The sequence below is a fragment of the Aquarana catesbeiana genome, linkage group LG03 (genome assembly GCF_042186555.1).
Source record: "Aquarana catesbeiana isolate 2022-GZ linkage group LG03, ASM4218655v1, whole genome shotgun sequence".
Lineage (NCBI taxonomy): Eukaryota > Metazoa > Chordata > Amphibia > Anura > Ranidae > Aquarana > Aquarana catesbeiana.
In genome coordinates this window covers 650,866,365-650,888,727 of record NC_133326.1, presented here as the reverse complement: position 1 = coordinate 650,888,727, position 22,363 = coordinate 650,866,365, and the positions used below count along the sequence as shown (strand labels likewise).

Sequence of the window (22,363 nt, the reverse complement as noted above, 5' to 3'; positions counted from 1 at the left end):
AGGCCCGGTGATGCACTGCCCAAGAAGCACCAATAGCCCTTGTGGAATGTGCCTTGATCTGAAACGGGGGAACCTTCCGTTTCAAACCGTAAGCTTGAATAATCAACTGTCGAATCCATTTAGAAATGGTCGCTCTTGACGCTGCCTGTCCTCTATTGGGACCCTCCGGCAGCACGAACAAGACATCCGTCTTGCGAATCTGAGCAGTTGCCTCCAGATAGGTCTTGACTGCTCTTACTACATCCAAAGAATGTAATGACCTTTTTTCCGAAGAACAAGGTTTTGGAAAAAAGGAAGGTAGCACAATGTCTTGGTTTAGATGAAAATCTGAAACCACCTTCGGTAAAAAAACTAGGATGAGGGCGCAGTACCACTCTATCCTTGTGTATAATCAAGTAAGGCTCTTTACAGGGAAGAGCTGCTATTTCTGATACTCTTCTAGCAGAAGAGATAGCTACCAGGAAAATTAGTTTCCTCGTCAGTAAGACCAAAGGAATCTGACGTATTGGTTCAAAAGGTTGTTTTTGTAACACCGATAGAACCAAGTTCAAGTCCCAGGGGTTTAGGGGCGCCTTAACCGGAGGATTAAGACGCATCACCCCCTGTATAAAGTTTCGGATCAGAGAATGCGAAGCAAGCGGCCGTTGAAACAACACTGATAAGGCCGACACCTGGCCCTTGATGGTACTCAAGGTCAGCTTCATCTCTAATCCTAATTGTAGAAAATCCAGATTTCTACCTATGACATATTTCCTGGGATGCCAACCCCTGGATTCACACCAGGATACATAAGCTTTCCAGACACTATGATAAATCATTCTGGAAGCTGGCTTCCTTGCCTTGATCAAGGTAGATATGACAGGACCTGAAAGCCCACGATTTTTCAGAACGTGGGATTCAATAGCCCACCCGTCAAATCTAGCATTTGTGAGGCAGGCTGGAACACCGGACCTTGAGCTAACAGGTCTGGGTGTATCGGTAGGGTCCACCGGGAACCCACCATCATCCCTGCTATTTCTGCTTATCAGGTTCTTCTGGACCAAACGGGGGCCACCAGAAGTGCCGACTTCCCTTCTTGCCTGAGTCTGCGAAGGAGCCGTGGCAGTAGCAGAATGGGAGGGAATGCATAAATCGGTGAGAGCCGATGCCACGGAATCACCAACGCATCCGTCCTGCCTGCAAGAGGATCCCAGGCAACCGGTAGGAAGGATTTCCCCTTCTGTAGGTTTCCGGGTATGAGCCATCAACTGAGGCTCTGACGCATCGCATGCGATAGGTGCATTGGAAAGTTTAATGCCTGCACCTTCCTGTTCCAGGTCAACAGAATACTGTGTTACAACAGTTCTGCTTGGAACTGCGCATAGGGAACTGCTTCGAATGAAGCCACCATCTTCCCCTGCAGCCTTATACAAAGGCGGACAGAAAGACCCTTCTTGGCCCTGACTGTCAGAATCAGCTCCCTTAGAGCAGTGATCTTTGCCTGCAGACACTTCAGTTAAGCAGGAAAACTGGGCACATATAGGCCTGCATCTCTGATGCCTATTGATATCAGAAATTCTCCTCCCTGCAGGACGGAGATTACTGTCTGAATTGATTCCAAACGAAAGGACTGCATCCTTGGGAATCGTTTCAGATCTCTCAAATCCAAAATGGGTCTGTCGTCCCCATTTGGTTTTCGGACCATAGAAAGATTGGAACAAAGTCTCAATCCTTGATCCTTTGTGGGAACCCCCACAATGACCTCTTGCGACAAAAGTCGCTTTATCGCTAGAAGGAGCGACTGCTTCTCTTCTGGCTTTCTGGGAACACCTGATCTGAGGAAACGAGGAGAGGGACATTCTTGGAACTCCAGTCTGTACCCTAAGGTTACCGTGGAGATCACCCATCTGTCCTGGAAGTCCTTCTGCCAGGGCCCTGAGAGCTGCAGCAGTCTTTCCCCCCACTCGAGCAAGCGGGGCGCCCCTTCATGAAGAGGTCTTAGTGTCTTGCTTAGAAGACCTTTTCCCCCAGGATTTCTTGTGTCCCTGGGGTTGACTCTTGTTTCTTGCCCCATACGGAGGAGACCCTCGTGGCTGCCTGGAGGCTGATGCCCCTGGCGCTGGGGAAAGAGTCCGTTTAAAAGAGGGACGCTTACTCTTCTTCTTATCAGGTAAGAGAGTGCTTTTCCCACAGGAGATCATCTTGATATAATTATCCAAGTCCTCTCCAAACAACCTTTCACCACGGAAGGGAAACCCAGCCAGTAGCTTCTTACATGGTGCTTCGGCTGACCAGTTTTTCAACCATAAGATTCTACGTATATGCACCAACCCAAGCAAGAGGCGAGAGGTTTGCACGATAGAATCTCTAATGGCATCAACAGCATAACATAAAGCCGCAGGAAGGTTAGCAAACCCCTGGGCCTGCTGTTCAGGTAATACTTTGATGACCTGTTTAACATGGTCTCTTAAGTATTGACAGACTCCAATCGCTGCTACTGCAGGTTGGGCCACTGATCCTGCTAAAGAGAACACATCTTTCAATAAGAAGTCCATCTTTTTATCCACAGGATCTTTGAGCATCTGAGCGTTGTCTACAGGACAAGTCAGATTACTATTTACAGAGGAAATGGCCGCATCAATGGCCGGTATTCCCCACCTCTTAATAAACTTTTCTTCCATAGGATAAAGTGTAGAAAACTTTTTCGGCGGAAGAAATCGCTTATCTGGGTGATCCCACTCAGAATAAAGCAGCTTTTCAAGTAAATTATGAACAGGAAAAGCATGTGCTGCTTGGAAAGGTTTCAGTGACCCCAAAGCAGAAGAGGTTTCTGTAGTAGTTTCAGGTAGGGACAACTTAAATGTGGAGCGGACCAAACCAGTGAGGATCTGCACTAAGACTTTCTCCTCTTGGGAAGTCGCAGAGGGTCGCTCTCCACCTGAATCCTCCGAAGAGGAATCATCTGTCCCATCCCGATCCTCTGAAAGGGATTCATCTCCTTTATCCCAGAGCTCCTCTGACTGAGGGCCTTGGGAAGCAGAGGAAGGCCTTGTGCGTTTTCTTTCACTGCGTGAAGATGTAATCGCGGCCATTAGCTTTTTCTCTAATCCAGAAATGGTTGAGGAAAAAACTTCTTGTGTAATGTACACAGGGGCTGAAGTGCCGGCAGCAGATGTAGCCCCTAACCCCAATGGCTCTCCCTGTCCAGCTGCCCCTGGTCCCTCAGGAGGGGATGGTGTAGCAGACAGGGGGTCCTCAGAACCTGAACGAGACCCCCTAGTGCCTCTGGTTCTTGGGGTGCTTGAACCTCTTCTACCCATAGTGCAAAGCAACAAGGTGTGAGGTATCAAAAGCGAACACTGACTGCTGAGCGATGTAGTCTGGCTAAAAGCCTTGCTACCAAATGCCCAGTCCGGTGTTCTTTAGTAAATGCAGCCTAGGGGAATGCCTGTGTCCCACCTTACATGCGACTGTCAGCTCTGTGTCTCTCCAAAGCTCAGAGCACCTGTACAGTGTGCTTTAAATGGCCATGCTTTCTGGCACTGTGGGCGTCTGGGCACGCTGACGCTGTGCTGACGCCCCGCCCCCCTTCCCCCCCTCGTTTTTGAAAAACGAGCGCTTCCCACGCGAGCCGACCCTTTCTGACAAGTCTGAAGGGAGGCTGGGGTTGGGGGAATAAGGAGGAGGCCGGCAGTGATGGGCCCTGCATCGCAATGCGGCTTCGGTGGCGGCAGCGGCTGTGACAGTGCGGTCTCACCCGCCTTACAGCATACCTGAGCCTTTCCCTAGCCTGGGGGGACCATCCCAGCAGAGAAAACCCCCCACCATCTACCTTTGGAGCTGGAGGAAGAGCTAATGCAGCGGACGCTGAGACAGATCAAACATGAAAAGGTTTGTGCTCTTGGCAGCCCCCGGTGGTCACAATAGGCACAGCATGCATTCACCTTAAAGGAGAAAAGCCACTAGAATTAAAATTCTGTGGAATCTCCTCTTACCTTATCCAGGCCGCAGGGTTCAGTTTACACAGACCCAGCCTTCGCCTCTCACAGTGGGCTCCGTTTGTGGAAAAACCGTCAGAGACTGGGGCCCCCATCAGTAGGGGGATCCTTCAGTTCTGGGCCTGTAAAGCACCTCGCCAGAAATTAGGAAGTTTAAAGCCATTTTCTGATCCGCGGGTCCAGCTCTCTAAAAAGAGAAGCGTTACAGGTAAAACCTCGTTTCTTCGGACACGAGGCCTGGGTACCATCCAATTCGGCCATGAAAAGACACTTTGAATGGATCCGGTCGCCTGGCTTGCCCCAGTATAGGATCTTAGAATATTCCTATTGGAGCTTCAGCACAGGACATCTTTACACGTCCAACACCTAAGACACTGGTGTAAAAAAACTGAGGTATCCCTGGAAGGGGAGGGGTTATATAGGGGGTTGAACTTCCTGATTAGGGTGTGACCAGTGTCCAATACCTAGTGATACCCTATAACCCATCAGTAATTACTGTGGCTCTGTGTCCCGTGATGTCCGAGAAAAGAAATTTATGTACATGTGATTTTTTTTTATTTTTAATAAATTTGCAAAGATTTCAAATTTCTTTCAACGTTGTCATTATGGGGTATTGTCTGTAAAATTTGGAGGAAAATAATGAATTTTATTTCTATTTTTGAATAAGGCTGTAACATAAAATGTGGAAAAAGTGAAGCGCTGTGAATACTTTCCAGATGCACTGTACCCCTGGTTCACACATTACCTCCCTTCTGGAACTGACACTGGTCTACCAGGCCTTTAGATACAGTATGGCAGCAGGTATATTTACTAACTTCCTCTTCCCCCGCATTTACCCTTTCCCTAAGTATCCATCGTATAACCCCTCCTCTTTTTCCCAGCTTTAAGAGTATCTCCAGGTAGACATAGTTTGACCAGCCAACAAGACATTTTTCCTCTTGTCCTGTTTTTTTTCTTCACCTTGATATTATGACTTCTACCTTGTTTTATATGACCCAACACTTGGGTCAAACACTTTTTTTTATATTTAACTGTGATACATTTCAACTGTTGTTATTAATCTGTATGTTACATGGTTTGTAATGAAGTGTAAATCAAAACCCAATAAAAGCAATTTAACCATAAATCAAATTCAGTCCAATATAGAATTTTTGGCTGGACTTGATAAAGGCAATTCACTTACAATCCATAATATATATATATATGAATAGAGAGAGAAAGAGAGAGAGACAGAGAGAGAGACGATCTCTCTCTCTCACACACATTATATATATATATATATATATATATATATATATATATATATATATATATATATATATATATATATATATATATATATATATATATATATAGTTCGCTATACCTATCCATCTTATATATCTGTATATCATAGATAGATAGATAGATGTAGCACCCTGGTGTTTGGGCAGGGTTCCTATTAAATTTTGTTTGCCAGGCGGTATTTGTCCTGGTTAATTGTTAGTAGATCCACCGATTCCTCTCTAATTCTGAACTTGCTGCGCCTTCTCTCTTCTGTGGCTAGGTGGGGTTATGCTGGTGACATTAGATAGACAAGGGCTTAGCGAGGTCAGGTTATTAATGGATGGGGTGTCTCAGCCAATTGGCAGGGGTTTCTTTAGCCCCTTGGCCTGCTGGGAGAGGCTATTTATTTGGGTGGAGTCAGGTGATCGGGGTTCTGTGCCACCAGGACGGCTGTCTGGGTGGACGTGCGTTATGCTGCCCTGGGCTGCTAGGCCGGAAGCCTGAGGCCTATGTCGGGGGACATCTGGCTGCTAGGCTGTCTGAGGGCCTATCCAGAAGCAGGAGAAGCAGCACAGGGTTGGGACTGTAGGAGTCCAACCGAGAGTAACGGTTCAGCCGGACGGGGAACCAGTTGTGGTCGGAGGTAGAGGGGAAGCTGTTGCCACTAAGGCACCATCCACCCTGTTACCGGAGACCACTATGAGTGAGCTGGAGCCAGTACCAGAGCAGTCTTCTCACCAGCCAGGGATGGTGAAGAAGTGGGAAAACTTCAGCAAGTGCCAAGCCAGGAACCCAGCAGGACAGCAGAGGTGACACTTGAGGAGCATCAGTGAGTGCCAAGCCAGGGACCTAGCAGGTCAGCAGGGGTGACGCTTGAGGAGTATCTGAGTGCCAGGCCAGGGACTCAGCAGGGAAGCGGGGGTGACGCTTGAGGAAGATACTGAGTTATGGAAGAGCTCAGGGGATCCAGTGGTGATTGGGTCTGAGAGTCTAGTGAGAGACTGGGAGCTCGGTGAGTGAAGACCTACAGTGAGAGACTGTAGAGTGCGAGGAGAACTATCTGTGTTGCCAGTAGTTAAATACAACTACCGTCAGTGACTGTTACAAGATTTGTTGCTATTGGAGACAGCCGTCCTACCTATACAGAAATGGTGTTCGGCTGGAGGCCTTCTACTGTATAGCAGTCTACCAATAGAAGTCTCGGAGTCTGCCAATTGTCATTGCATCTACTTAAGGGTGTCCTGGCCCTATTCCTCTCTGCCACAGTTCTTGTTCAAGAGACAATCAGTATTTGCATACACAACGAAGTTGAACAACCTACCTTGTCTCCTGAAAAGCCAGCAAATTCCAGTATCTTCAGTATCCGGGGAGGAAAGAGAGACAAAGTCTGCAGAACAGAGATTACGTTTACATGGGAATACAAACCAACACCACAATGTATGGTTAGAAAGCCAATGGATGTGACAGAACTGGTAATCAGGCAGTGTGAAATTGGGCATAAGCTGGCGAAAAAATAAAATGCCTTCTCTGACAATATTACAGAAAAATCATTTAAAAAGTATCTTCTTAACTCTGCAACTAAATTACGTAAAAACAATCAGTGAGCTGTCAAGGCAATCCAAAGTTGAAGAATTCCAGTAAACATTAAAGAGCACCAGTTACAATGGGTTATGCAAGACTCTGAATATTCAGGCTTAATGATTGTGCCAGCTTTACTGATCAAAGATCTAGTTCTGCCCCCTCTCTTAGATCAAAGTAAACCTTCAATTTTTTTCTGTCCTCGTCCATCGCCCTATGTCCTTGTAAATAATCAGTACTTGTGGGTATTGAGCAACATACCCCTTCCTCCCAACTATGCAGCATATGATGGCCAGAGCAGCCAATCACCTGAGCCAAACAGTCACACTGGTGTAGGTCCATATGTGAGTGCCAGCACAGTCAGATACAGAGACTACACAGGGCTTTCTTTTTGGAGCTGTAAGAGGTGACAGGAGGGCCGTGGTGTGTAGTTAAAGCAAGGGCTAGTAGAAGAACTAGTAGTAAGGAGAACTTGTTTAATTTTCTCTGAAAAATGCAAAGGGTGGAGCTGGAAACACTCATCCTGCATATTCATAGGCTCACATTCAGGGTCAGAGTCCTGCAAATGTTTTATATTTGACTGTAGTATATAAATGGCTTGTTCACAAAATGTCAGTTGAGCTGTGTTGATTTCCTCAGAGAAAAAAAGGAAACACTACAAATGTGTTTTACTAACCATCACATTGCCCCTACACAACTCAAGCCAGCCCACATGGTTTTTAGCACGTGGGATGGTGCGAATAAGTCATAAAGGCCACATGCAAAATACAACCCTTGGGCCACAGCAGTGTCAAGTGTTTACTTTCATTTTCTAACCAGCATAAAAAAAATGACAGTTGCATTCTCACTGTTTGCTCTATGGAAATGCTCAACCACCCATTCTCTGTACTTCAGCATGCTTGTATTTGTGCAAATATTTTAGAGCAAATATTTCACTTCACTCACATTATCCTGCCTCATCCCTGTGAAACAGGCTTCACAAGGTGCCTGCTGGTAACTTTCTATCTTTTCAATGCCTCTAAGCCCAGTACACACTTCAGGGAATCCTAAACCATTGCTAGAGGCATATGGGGGGGGGGGGGGATTCCCAGTATTGTGCTCCTCAGGGCATGGGGCGTCCAGGGGTATACAGAGAGGACACGGGAGAAATGGGGGTGAATCTGAAAATTATCATCAGGTGTGATATTTTGTAAAATATACCCAAAAAAAAAAAAAAAAATTATATATATATATATATATATATATATATATATATATATATATATATATATATAAATAAAATAAAAGATTGCACTGACTATAACGCACGGCATTTTTGCTTTCCTCTATTCCCAGTCAATGTATTACACAGATCAAGAAGGCAAAAAGTATTGCTGTGGGATGCTTTTAGTTGCTAAATAAAATATAAAAAAAATACCCTAAGTAGGGGCTAGCCATTTAAAGGTATCAAATGTGACAATACTTTTAAATTCCCAACAACACAAAAACGCTTTCAAAAAGGTAGATATATATTCAGACCAAAAAACAAACAAAGAGAAGTTCATAGTTAGGATTTACAGTGGGAAAAAATATTTGATCCCCTGCAGATTGTGTAAGTTTGCCCACTTACATAGAAATGAAGGGTCTATAATTTTTATCATAGGTGTATTTTAAATGATAAAGACACCACAAATCCAGAAAAATCACATGATACAAATGTTATAAATTGAGTTGCAGTTCGGTGAGTAAAATAAGTATTTGATCCCCTACCAACCAGGAACAATTCTGGCTCCCACAGATTGGCTACAGTATGTGCTCATGTGGTACATAAATTAGTCCTGTCAATTTAAGAAGGTGCTCCTAACGACAACTCGTTATGTGTATAAAAGACACCTCTCCACAGAATCTCTTTCTTCCATTCAAAGCTCACCATCATGGGCAAGAGCAAAGAGCTTGATCCCCAAGCAAAACATGACTTAGTACTTGGTGGAGAAACCCTTGTTGGCAAGCACAGAGGTAAGACGTTTCTTGTAGTTGGTTACCAGGTTTGCACACATCTCAGGAGGGATTTTGGTCCACTCTTCTTTACAGATCTTCTCTAAATCCTTTAGGGTTTTTTGGCTGTCACTTGGAAACTCGAAGTTTCAGCTCCCTCCATATATTTTTTTTATAGGATTAAGGTCCACTCCATGACTCCATGTGTTTCTTCTTAAACCACTTCTTTGTTGCCTTGGTGGTATGTTTTGGGTCACTGTCATGCTGGAAGACCCATCCACAACCCATCTTGGGTGTTCTGGCTGAGGGAAGAAGGTTCTCATCCAAGATTTTACTATACATGGCCCGTCCATTGGCCCCTCGATGCGGCCAAGTCGGCCTGTATCTTTAGCAGAGAAACAGCCCCAAAGCATATTTCCACCTCCATGCTTGACTCTAGCGATGGTGTTCTTAGAGTCATAGTCAGCATTTTTGTTCCTCCGAACACGGCGAGTTGAGTTAAAGCGTTTGTTAACCCCCCCCCCCAAAAAAAAGATCCTGTTCCCTTAAAGCATGTTATACAGCACAGTGTTTGTGCTGCGTCATTTGGACCCTTGTAACACCTAAATATACCTGTCTGATCCTGCCTGGCTATACCCCCCCTTTGTAAAGGGACCACGGTGTATTATGGCTGCTGAGCCCTGACACCGTGGTCAGTTTACATTCCTCCGTCATCCGCAGCCTGCCTCAATTTTGGTCTCATCTGTCCACCGCACATTCTCCCAATCCTTCTCGGAATCATTTAGCTGTTCATTGGCAAACTTCAGACGGGCCTGTACATGTGCCTTCTCGAGAAGGGGGACCTTGTGGGCACTGCAGGATTTCAATCCATGGCGGCGTATTGTGTTACCAATGGCTTGTTTGGCGACTGTGGTCCAAACTGCCTTGAGACCATTCACAAGTTCCTCCTGTGTAGTTCTGGGCTGATCCTTCACTTTTCTCATGATAATCCTTACCCTATGAGGCGAAATCTTGCATGGAGCTCCAGGCCAAGAGCGATTGGATGGATATTTTGTATTTCTTCCATTTGCGAATAATCACTCCAACAGTTGTCGTCTCCTCACCAAGCTTCTTGCTGATGGTCTTGTAGCCCATTCCAGCCTTGTGCTCTACAATCTTGTCCCTGACATCCTTTGACAGCTCTTTGCTCTTGCCCATTATGGTGAGCTTTGAATGGAAGAAAGATTCTGTGTAGAGGTGTCTTTTATACAAATGACGAGTTGTCGTTAGGAGCAGCTTCTAAAATTGACAGGACTAATCTGTGTACCGCATAAGCACATATTGTAGCCAGTCTGTGGGAGCCAGAGTTATTGCTGGTTGGTAGGGGATCAAATATTTATTTTACTTACTGGACTGCAACTCAATTTATAACATTTGTATCATGTGTTTTTTCTGGATTTTTGGTTGATATTCTGTCTCTATCATTTAAAATACACCTATGACAACAATTATAGACCCTTCAATTCTTTGTAAGTGGGCAAACTTACAAAATCTGCAGGGGATCAAATAATTATTTTCCCCACTGTACATACACTTTATTGCTGTGGCTTTTAATCCTTGCCTATGTTCCAGTTTAAGCTGGTGTCATGACTGCTGCCCCATGTTTCCTGTTTCAGTGTGGCTCCTTTCTCTTGCAGCATCCTATGGAGCCACCCTTGCATGCAGAGACTAGAGTTTTGTCTCCCTACACTGTGTGGATCCATAGAAAAACACACCCCTCTAAAGTGACCTGGTCACTATAGAAAAAGTAAAAAAAAACGCAAGTCATACCTTTAGCAGAAGACAGGACACACTCATCTTTCCTGCTGACCACATCAGTTGGGATCCCAAGAAATCTGTTCCGATCCCAAGAAATCTTCTGCTGAAGTACTAGGTCCCCCCGTAGCCATCATTGGTTACTCCTGCTGATCTATGCTTCCTGTAATGGGTGGATTGTGAAGGGAGGAACCAATGAGAGCCACAGGTGATGCTCCCAGGAGTATCAGTTCACACCACATCGGAGTGGCAGCAGGAAAGGCAAGTATGTCAATTCTCCTATTATATATAAGATATTAAAACTTTATCTAGAGCCACAAGGTCACCTTTAAAATGTATGTAAAACCCAAACTTTTTTTTTCATTTTGGATACAGTATGGAAGTAATAGAACCCATGTTGGGTTATTTTTTGCTGCCTGCGTCCCATTGGTCTTTATTTTCACTTTATCTTAGGGTCAATCACAAAGACACAGACAGCAATAGTATAATAAATATATATATATATATATATATATATATATATATACACACACACACACACATACATATATACACATACATACACACACATATCAATAAAGTATACAGTAAATTATTCTCACAAGACATCTATGGCTTGATAAAAAATTCCCACAGAATTGAGATTTACCTTAAAAAACATCCTACGTCCATAAGCAGCATAGAAAGAAAGAGTTTTAAGATCAGATGCAGGACTAAAGATCACAGCGGGGGAAAAAAAAAAAAGAAAACACTTGAATGTGGCATATAACCTACACTCAACCCAATTTATGTGGTTTTGGGTGGAGGGGGTATGGGCACCAAATGTAACCAGGGGGCCTCTTTATTCAGATCCTGTGTGATGCCTCTGACCAGCAACATTTATGGGGGCTTAGGAAGGCACTTTATGCATGCATATACAGGGAGGAGCCCTTAAGAATTTAAAGTGTATGACTATAGATGGACTAATAGAAATAATCTCAGCATAAACTCACCAGGTTAAATGCTCCAATACCTAAAGATACACCACCTTGTAGGTGTGCATGAGACTGGCCCTTCTGGAAGGCTTCTGACTGCATGATTGTGTTCAGATCTCTGAAACCAGACAGGAATATGGTTAACACTGGGCACGCGCACGCTGGCCTTTCTTACTAAAATAGGTAAAATACAGGAGATACACACATGTATAGATAGACAGGCTTCAATTTGACAGATTTACCAACTCAGGAGTAGAAAGCAAAAAATAAATAAAAAATGGCTTAGCTCTATAAAGTTTTCAGTTCAAAATTTCTGGAGTCCAAGGCTAAAGTAGTGTAATGGTCATGAGTACTGGACTAACGCATAGCTGTGCGTGTAGCAGCCATTTGGTCATGTCTCAGCTCATCTTAGCCTTGTCGTCATGTGAAGGGCATACCAGTGTGACCTTGCCCCACCCCCCACCTTTTTCTTTTAGTTTTACAATACATAAACTTAACCGAGGCCAGTGTTCTGTCGAAAAGTGCCCCCTCATCAAATAGTGCCCACGCAGGACGGAGCCGTACTTCAGCTGATTTGCCGATCAGCTGGAGTGACGTGACCAGGGCGCAAGCGCACATCGTAGTGGGTATCTCTCGATGGGAGATACCATTTCACGGCCACAATTGAATCCTATACAAACAGCGGGGGGGAGACCGTAGTTCTCACATTGTGCCTCGCTGTTGCGGGGCGGCTTTTCAGTGTGCTGATGGTCCGGTTTTGTCTGTGTTGCAGGGCTGGTTTGCTGTGTTGAACGGCCTTTGTGAAAGGGCGGGTTGCAACACAGACAAAACCAGCTCTTCAACAGCCACTAGCCGCCCTCCAGCAGCAGCGATGCACAATCTGAGAACTACTGTCTCCCCCGCTGTTTGTATAGGTTTAAATTGTGCCTGTGAAATGGTATCTCCCATCGAGCGATACCTCCTATGATGTGCGCATGCGCCCTGGTTACGCCAGCCCAGCTGATCGTCAAATCAGCTGTTGTGCTGTTCCGTACGGCACATGCGCAGTACATACCAGGCACTATTCGATGGGGGGCACTTCTCGACAGAACACCGGGACCTTATCAAGATCTTTCCATTACCCAATCCGCAATTTAAGTCTTGGAAACCTTAATACAGCTGTCACCCTCTCGCAAGCTGAGCAATCCAAAGAACTAACAGATACCGGTTAATAGCTTAATCCACATAAGTGCAGACAATTTAGCAGTTATAACTCTGAAACTTCAGGACGTTTCATAACTCCTGAAATAACAATAGCACAGCTATAAAATGGACTGTGACAGACCTAGCCAGGACAGAGGCTTTTGGAGGGGACTGAATGCTAGCCTCTTGCCCTACCGATCATGGGCCGTGGCATTTGGGGGAACGGTGCTCTTTATAAGCTGTATGCCTGGGGACCCTTGAGGTGGTGTTACTTTGGATTCAGGTCCATATCCCCCCAAGACACACAGACTCCGGGAACCCTGTGTAGCGTTGGTAGATTTGTGATCTACCATCTGATAGGTAAATTTAGTAACTTGTTCGTTAGGAAGGTTAGATTTGCCTCTGTTCCAGCTTGGCTGACGTTGTGTGTGTTTCCATACTGAGCCGTGGGTGTCGCTGTTACCGCTGGCTAGTGTTGGAAAGGCAGCGTGTCTAAGCGTATGGATGCTCTTCTGTCCCGGAGATGACTCGGTGGAGGTGGTCCTCCGAGTTGCATTCTGGGTGAGGGTATTTATGGAACAGACGCCATATTTTGGGGTTCGTTTTACAGCCACCTGCTGGCCCTCCTAACCAACAGGTATGCATTAGAGAACTATCTCGTGGTCCTCCGTTCCGGAGGCCCACGTCGCTGCGGCGCAGGGGTGGGCCCAGAAGCTTGTCTGGGGCCTACCACAGCGGCCAAGGAATGGTCCTGAGCTGTCTATCCAGAGTGAAGAAGCTGGACTCGTTATGGAAGGATCATGCAACGTGCTGGTCTGGAGAGGGGCCTGGTGACTCGGTTGGAGGACGTACCCTAAAGTAATTATACAGCATAGTGTTGCCGGGTTTGGCTTAAAGGTTCAAGCACTGTGACTGACATACATCGCAGAAAAAAACAATACATCCTGTGGCGGAGGATCGTATGGGTTCATCCCAAACAAGTCTGTGGCAGAGACTTTTGTTCGTGCTACATACTGGCTGCTAGGCAAGTGAGAGAGGCCTATCCAGGCGTGCAAGGAGTGTGTCCCACCAAGGGAGTGCATTCTACTGAAATATTCAACCCCGAAGGACATTTGTCAAGAATCTTACTAAAAAGGTATTTGAGTTTTCCTCTGCAGTTTTCCTTCTACCTCTTTCCTGCTACTTCCTTCGTTGATGGTTTAATAAAGCATTGAAAACGTACTCAAGTGTTGGTGCCGTCCAGAGGTAAACTCAATGGAACCCTAGACCCGGTGCCGGTGAAACAGAGGGAAGGAGAGTGAAGGTAACAAACCCGTTTAAACCAGCAGTTCCACCGAGAGTTATTGCTATACCTGTATATGCCATATTACAAATAGTGACTGATTCATACTGTTGGGACACATACTGTTAGGTGCTAATATCATCAACTCCAGCCACCTGTCTGTTGTCTTCTATAATGTAAATGTGTCTAGTCTGGCTTGCCATAGCTTCTAAGAGTCTTTCACCCATTGTTGTTTGTGCTAATTAACCCTGCAATTGTATGAAGGAGTTTTGTGTTGAGATGTATGATAATGTGTAGTGTAGTTAGGGAGTCACATCAGCTGCTTTAAGGAATTAGTTAATTAGCTCATGTTAATTAGGTTTCTGGTTACAGTTTGTATTGTAAGCCTGCTGTATATATTTGTGTGTCATCTCAAATAAAAGAGTCCATGTTCAGCAACTAAACAAGTATAGTCTTGTTTTGTGCTTGTGAGCGGTTGGAATATCTTATATCTAAATTCAGACTGAGAGGAAGCGGTATATGACGAAAGCACTCAAGCGGAGTGTGGGATGTCTCGTTACATGGACATATTTACTTTCCTCAGAGAATTTGAAAACGTTTCAAGTCCAGACACTCCGTATGTCAGACCATTTGGGGAACCATTGGTACCCCTTAATCCTCCTAGGTAAAATAGACATTGGAAACCTGACATATTTATATTTGTGTTAAAGCGAATTTTCACTCTGGACCATAATATAGATGTTAGTTTGTAAACAGTAGATCCTAAAAGATGTGAGTACTTATCACAAACTGTACTTGGGACGTGGTCAGTGACCTCCCTGCGACCAACCCTCAGACACTTAATTGGTCAGATGGCCTCTGTCAACACCCCTTTGATACCAAGTAAAATATGGAATGCCAGGACAGTTTGACAGTTCTCAAATCAGGAACATCAGTCAAGTTTGAGACCCGATAATACCTAGCTCATCGACTCAAATGGACACATCCCCCTATGTTATGGAGACGGCTGGGGGGTGGTGGTCTTTAGTCCTGTCCTAGGATGACAATGCTGCTCATCCATAAATACAGTACAGTCAGTGTTGTCACCCTGGTACAGGAAGGGTGTTACTTGCTGGATCACTAGGTAAAATAAAGGAAAAAAGCCTAAAAAAGAAGAAGACTAACACAGCCACCACATCTGAGGACAGGTAAGCTGCAATATATTACAGTTGTGTTCTTGGGTTTAGATATGCTTTTAAAGCTGCAAACTTCAAGCACAAAAAATTAATTTCTCAATAGCCACAAAAGACATAAATACACTTTGTGATCATCAAACTCCATTGCAAGACCAGATATTAGCTTGTAAAAGTAGCAGTGGCATCATTGTACTGTACATAGCCTGTGCAGAGAGCAGAACTGTGGAGAGACAAGACCAGTCACCCTGCACAAGGATCTGTGGGAAGGACCCAGCAGGCTCCACCCACTACAGACTGCCCGCAGAAAACTACAGGAGGGGGCGGAGACAAGACCAGTCATCCTGCACAAGGGGACAGAGCAGCAGTGACCAGTCTTTATTACAGGAAGCTCCTACTAAGAGGGAAAGAGGATTTGCTGCACAGATCTGGAAGAAATACACAAAGCACACCATGCTCTTGGACAATAAGTTTACCATAAATGCTAAAACTCCCTGTTAGCGTTAGATTACCTTTTGGGGGAGGTGGGCACAGTCCATGAAAGGGCTGTGTGTTGGGGATGTGTGCAGGTGGTCTATTTAGGTCTATGTGGATGCAGAGGACACAGCCATACATGTGTGACCTGAATGAGTAAATTCTACCAGCACATTCCCAAACAATGCTAGGCTCCTCAGTCTCTTCACAGTATTGTAGGTGAAAAACAATCATTGCAGTTTTTGTGATCCCTAAAGCTTGCAATACACCGGTAAAAATTTTGCTCAAAAATGTTCATGATGGTTTTCGACTGCATTAATGAGAAAATTCAAAGAAGTGAGAATTTTTTTTTCCAAATGAACAAAATTCTAACACAGAATGTGGTTTTTGGTCAGGAAAATCCATTCACCAAAAAAAAAAAAAAAGAATGCTTTTTGAAGTTCTTTCAAAAGACATTCGTCATTGAATGTACTGATGAGAATGTTTGTACAAATGTACAAATGTTCATTAGAAAATCTACTAGTGTATAGCCAGCTTTACTAATGATCATGCCTTTCTAGCATAACCTATTAGTGTTATTTTGGGGAAGGTTGGGAAAATGCCGCTCTGCACCCTAAACCATCACAGGTCTCACCGATATATCAGGAAGCTGTTCCGAACCTTCATCCCCCCTTTTATGAAGTTGATCATGTTCTCATCCTGTATGTAAAGACAAAAACAGAAAGGACAGGTCATACCGGTGTGGTCACAATACATTACTAGGTAACAGAGAATCCAGAATTGTACTTGTGACCGGAGGACTTTCTGGATCCCTTCATCTGCTAGTAAAAGTGGAAGTACCAGCCCAGGCTGTATAAAGTTTTAGATGGCCCGTGGCGGCTTGCATTCATGACTTATTAGTTAAAAGGAAACTATAGTCTATTCATAGTGGATATGTTGTGACCGGCTTAAAGAGGAATTTCCGGTATGGCAATTTTTACATAGTTACAGTGCCTTGAAAAAGTATTCATACCCCTTGACATTTTCCACATTTTGTCATGTGACAACAAAAAAATGTAAATGTATTTTATGTGATGGATAGACCAACACAAAGTGGCACATAATTGTAAAAATTTTACATGGTTTTCAAAATTGTTTACAAATAAATGTGAAAAGTGTGGTGCATTTGTATTCAGCCCCCCTGAGTCAATGTGGATGTTGTCCCCGCACTAGGGTGAATCTGTCCAGGTATGAACTGGCTGTTGGTCTCCAGGAACAAAGAGCCCCAGGTGCTGGCTAATGCTAGTAAAGGCTGTGTGCAAATGGGAAAATCCGGACAGCCGCACTCCAGGAAATTATAATCCAAACTTATATCATAGCTCATAGCTCATAGGGCTATGAGTAAGCACTTGATATAGTGCGAAACGCGTAAGATGCCTGTCTGTACACTCTGCCTTTGATGTACTGTATGACATGTTCCTGATTTAAAATAAAGAAGTTTGGATTATAATTTCCTGGAGTGCGGCTGTCCGGATTTTCCCATTTGCACACAACCCCTGAGTCAATACTTTGTAGAACCACCTTTCACTGCAATTACAGCTGCAAGTCTTTTTGGGGATGTCTATCAGCTTTGCACATCTAGAAAGTGACATTTTTGCCCATTCTTCTTTGCAGAATAGCTCAAGCTCTGTCAGATTGGATGGAGAGCGTCTGTGAACAGCAATTTTCAAGTCTTGCCACAGATTCTCAATTGGATTTAGGTCTGGACTTTGACTGGGCCATTCTAACATGAATATGCTTTGATCTAAACCATTCCATTGTAGCTCTGGCTGTATGTTTAGGATTGTTGTCCTGCTGGAAGGTGAACCTCCGCCCCAGTCTTAAGTCTTTTGCAGACTCTAATGCCGCGTACACACGGTCGGACTTTTCGTCTACAAAAGTCCGACGGACAAAATACGGCTGACAATCCGATCGTGTGTGGGCTTCCCCGGACTTTCAGCGGACTTTTCCAGCCGCAAATCTGACAGACTTTAGATTTGAAACATGCTTCAAATCTTTACGTCGTAACTCCGCCGGACCCAGAAATCCGCTCGTCTGTGTGCTAGTCCAACGGGCAAAAACCCACGCTAGGGCAGCTATTGGCTACTGGCTATCAACTTCCTTATTTTAGTCCGGTCGTATGCCATCACATACGAATCCGTCGGACTTTTGTGTGATCGTATGTAAGCAAGTCCGTTCGTTAGAAAGTCTGCTGCAAGTCCGCCAAAAGTCTGTCGAACAGGTTGTCGGACTTTTGTAGCCGAAAAGTCCGACCGTGTGTACGCGGCATAACAGATTGCCCTGTATTTGGCTCCATCCATCTTCCCATCAACTGTGACCAGATTCCCTGTCCCTGCTGAAGAAAAACATCCCCACGACACAATGCTGCCACCACCATGTTTCACGGTGGGGATGGTGTGTTCAGGGGGATGTGCAGTGTTAGTTTTCCGCCACACATAGCGTTTTGCTTTTAGGCCAAAAGTTCAATTTTGGTCTCATTTGACCAGAGCACCTTCTTCTACATGTTTGCTGTGTCCCCCACATGGCTTCCTGCAAACAGGAATTCTTATGGCTTTCTTTCAACAATGGCTTTCTTCTTGCCACTCTTCCATAAAGGCCAGATTTGTGGAGAGCACGACTAATAGTTGTCCTGTGGACAGATTCTCCCCCCTGAGCTGTGGATCTCTGCAGCTCCTCCAGAGTTACCATGGGACTCTTGGCTGCTTCTCTGATTAATGCTCTCCTTGCCCGGCCTGTCAGTTTAGGTGAACGGCCATGTCTTGGTAGGTTTGCAGTTGTGCCATACTCTATTTTCACATGATGGATTTACCAGTGCTCCGTGAGATGTTCAAAGCTTGGAATATTTTTTTTATAACCTAATTCTGCTTTAAACTTCTCCACAACTTTATCCCTGACCTGTCTGGTGCGTTACTTGGCCCTCATGATGCTGTTTGTTCACTAAGGTTCTCTAACAAACCTCTGAAGGCTTCATAGAACAGCTGTATTTATACTGAGATTAAATTACACACAGGTGGACTCTATTTACTAATTAGGTGACTTCTGAAGGCAATTGGTTCCACTAGATTTTAGTTAGGGGTATCAGAGTTGGGGGGGGGGGGGTGAATACAAATGCACACCACACTTACAAATATAAAAAAGAAAAAAAAAACCCCAAAAAGACAGCAACAAACAATGATTATGACGTATGCCACTACGCTAATTGTTTCCTCTACAAGGGCTAAGTGGTTAACATTTCTGCCTGGCAGGACTAGGGTTGTTGGTTTGAATCCCAACCATGGCAATACCTGCATGGAGTTTGCATGTTCTCCCTGTGCCTGCGTGGCTTTCCTTCCACACTCCAAAGACATGCTGGTAGGTTGATTGGCTCCTGTCTAAATTGTCCCTAGTATGTATGAATGTGAGTTAGGGACCTTAGATTGTAAGCTCCTTGAGGGCAGGGACTGATGTGAATGTACAATATATATATGTAAAGCACTGTGTAAATTGTCAGCACAATATAAATACCTGTAATAAATACAGATTGCTGTAATCTCTTTACTGCACCCACTCTCCTGTCACAGGTCTCTAGCCATAAATATAGTAGCTGTAACAACTCTGTTTAAAAGCACAGTCATTAGAAAAAAAAAAAACCTTATAATATGTACTTACAGCAATTACTGTACGCTACACTCATAAAAAAGATAATCTATGCTTGACTCTATGAAGAAGAAAAACACCACAAACCTGCAGGAAAATCAGAGCAGATCTCTGTAATAAACACTCGGCATAACAAACCTCCGCGTGCATTTCAACTGTAACATCAAAAAGACAACATTGTAATAAAACGGAGACATAAATTGCATGGCAGGCAAACTTTGTTCTAAATCTGAACTACAAGTCTCAGCATGCCGACCCAAGAATCACAGCAAAACGCAAGTGTAAAATTTGTCCTTGTGGCTCAGGGACAAAATTTGGTCCCTGAGCTTTTTTGGAGTGCCAAATCCACATGGGCTGCCCTATGCGCAACACGCATTTCCCTGTGAGAATTGCGCAAACAAAACTGCACGCAAGGCAAACCGTTTTTTAAGTTTTGGATAAGAACACCTTTCAGGTTATTTAGAGAGATTTACCCTAGTTGTCCTGTTTACCATTATCAACGAGAGTTGAAAGAAAATCCCCAAATTTAGGTTGTCACCAGAACTGGAAAAAAGAGGAAATCTTCCAATGGGGACACTAGTTCTGGTGACAGCCAGGGATTCCCTCACTTTGGAGGGATTTCCTCTCACTTCCTGTTTGCCTATGGGATAAGAAGTGAAAGAAAATATCCACAATGAGAGCAAAAAAAAAAAATGTTTTATAATAATAATAATAATGACACAGGGGGTTAGAATCCTCCCTTACTCTATTCAAAAGGGGAAAAAATTGCCTTTAGTTCTATTTTAACTTAACGTGGTTGTAAAGGCACAAGGTTTTTTACCTTCATGTATTCTATGCATGAAGGTAAAAAACCTGTGTGCCGCAGCCCCCCCAAATACTTACCTGAGCCCCCTCTTGATCCAGTGATGTCCACGAGGGCTTTGGCTCGCCGGGGACTTGCACTCCTGATTGGCTTTTGGCAGCAATCACAGCCAGTGAGCCAATCGGGAGACGGAGGGAGGGGCCAAGCCTCAGCTCCGTGTATGAATGGAAACACAGAGCCACGGCTCGGGAGCGCGCCTGTTCGGGTGCCCCCAAAGCAAGCTGCTTGATCTGGGGGCACCCAGCAGGAGGGAGGAGCCCGGAGCATCAACAGTGGATCCGAGAAGAGGAGGATTAGGGCTGCTTTGTGCAAAACCATTGCACAGAGCAGGTAAGTATAACATGTTTGTTATTTAAAAAAAAAAAAAAAAAAAAAACACTTTAATATCACTTTAAGTTTTTAGAGTCCAACTTTGTAATAATTTCATATACTGAACATGAAGAGGTCTATAAATAAACTGGGCAACATTGAATGCTCTCAGGCTTTATTCCCTGCAGATCAAATGCATGAATAGGGAAAAATACCACACTATGGCCACTATATGGAACTGAGGATACTTATTTCCTGTGATAGTTGGTGCCATCTATTGGCCAAAATGGGGTATTTTCCCCAGTCACACATTCTCAATTTGCAGAGAATATTCAGTTTTGCCCCCATTTACACAGATCAGATTTACACGCAGTTTCCAAGGACGAACAGCTATGGAATTGTATTTTAATAATACAGCCCAATAAATATATACATTTTTTAGAATACAACATTTTTTTTTACAATAATGGTCCTTCAAACCTGTATTTAAAAGTACATGCAAAGCCAAATTCTTTTTTTTTTTTTTGTTTTGTGTAGGAAGGGGTTAGAAGCCCATCAAGGACTCCCTTTCACTTCCTGTTGCATCCCTAAGGCTCCATTCACACCTGAGAGTTTTATAGCTTGAAGCCTGAAGCTACAAAACGCTGGAAGGGAAAAAAATCAATTATTCTCTATGGAGATGGTTCACATCCCCACTCCAAAACGCCTGAAGCTCAAACAAGTTCTGGACCCTTTTTTGTCGAATCGGGCAGATTTGGGCATTTTTCTGCTATTTACATTGGTGACCTTTTGCCCTGCGGCAAATCGCGGTAAAAAACGTAGCAAATCGCGGGGGGAAAACGCCGTAAAATTGCACGATTTTCTGCCTGAAAACGCCAAGCTCAGGTATGAATGGGGCCTAAGAGGGGAAGTGAAGGGAAATCTCAAACAGCAAAAAATATATAGACTGGGGTTTGAACCTTTCCCTACTCTATAAAAAAAAATTAGATGGAATAAGGCAAGTAAAAAACCCTTTTCTTTGGATCCTAGGCAAAAATGAGCGTTTAACCCTCGCAGTACAGGAGGTACTTAAAAATTCCCCAAAGTTTAGCGTTAAGCCACAGCGCACATCTCACCTTCTGTATAGGATTCCGCTCCGGATTTATTAATAAGTGATGTTTTCTTTCTGAACCTGAGAATATAAGATGAAGAAATCATATTCATATACTAACATACAGGAAAAACACTTTACCTGTGACTTAGTGATCAGTGCAATGATTAGGCCCAATGTTACAGGACTAGGATATAGTGACAATCACACCAATAGGGTCCCACAATAGATTTAAAGCTGGAACAGCTAAATACATACACATATGAGCGCTGCTTTACTTGTATTTTTGTCCATCCGATCCTGAGATTTACAAAGCTCTGCCATGCAGCACAGTCTATAAGCGATGGGGACCTGATCTACAGTATCATTGCTCCAAATTCACTTTCACTTTCACTTACAAGTCCTCTCACCACCCCCACCCAATGAGTGGACAGTAAAAGGAGAAGCAGCGCACTGATATGCTCATCTCTCTGTCACCCTGCTCTCGCCACCTATCAGCATACTCCTTACACTGCCGTAGACCTGATGACTCCTTACCCTGCTTCTCTGACCCCCTCTCTCTGAGTTTTGCAGTACATCAGACTGGAAGAGGCTGAGAAGTCAAATCTTAGCACCTGCACTACATTTAGCCCCCCGTTCCCACCGGAGTGACCTGTCGTGCGATTTGACAGTTCCCCATAGGCGGTAATGGAACCGTTCATGTTGTAGCCATTATGAAAAAGGTCCCTGCACTACTTTTTACCGATTCCATTGT

At 44.2% G+C, this 22,363-nt stretch overlaps 1 protein-coding gene across 1 annotated transcript in view; it reads right to left on the bottom strand.

Moving 5' to 3' along the window:
• LOC141133334 (tetratricopeptide repeat protein 39A-like) overlaps positions 1 to 22,363 on the bottom strand; it is a 79,209-nt gene that overhangs the window by 32,037 nt on the left and 24,809 nt on the right. The window contains exons 4-8 of the mRNA XM_073622641.1: positions 21,635 to 21,690; positions 19,436 to 19,503; positions 16,308 to 16,372; positions 11,582 to 11,681; positions 6,565 to 6,630 (exon numbers count right to left, since the gene is read on the bottom strand). Coding sequence (XP_073478742.1) covers positions 6,565 to 6,630; positions 11,582 to 11,681; positions 16,308 to 16,372; positions 19,436 to 19,503; positions 21,635 to 21,690 — 355 coding nt within the window. The remainder of the gene's footprint in view (positions 1 to 6,564; positions 6,631 to 11,581; positions 11,682 to 16,307; positions 16,373 to 19,435; positions 19,504 to 21,634; positions 21,691 to 22,363) is intronic.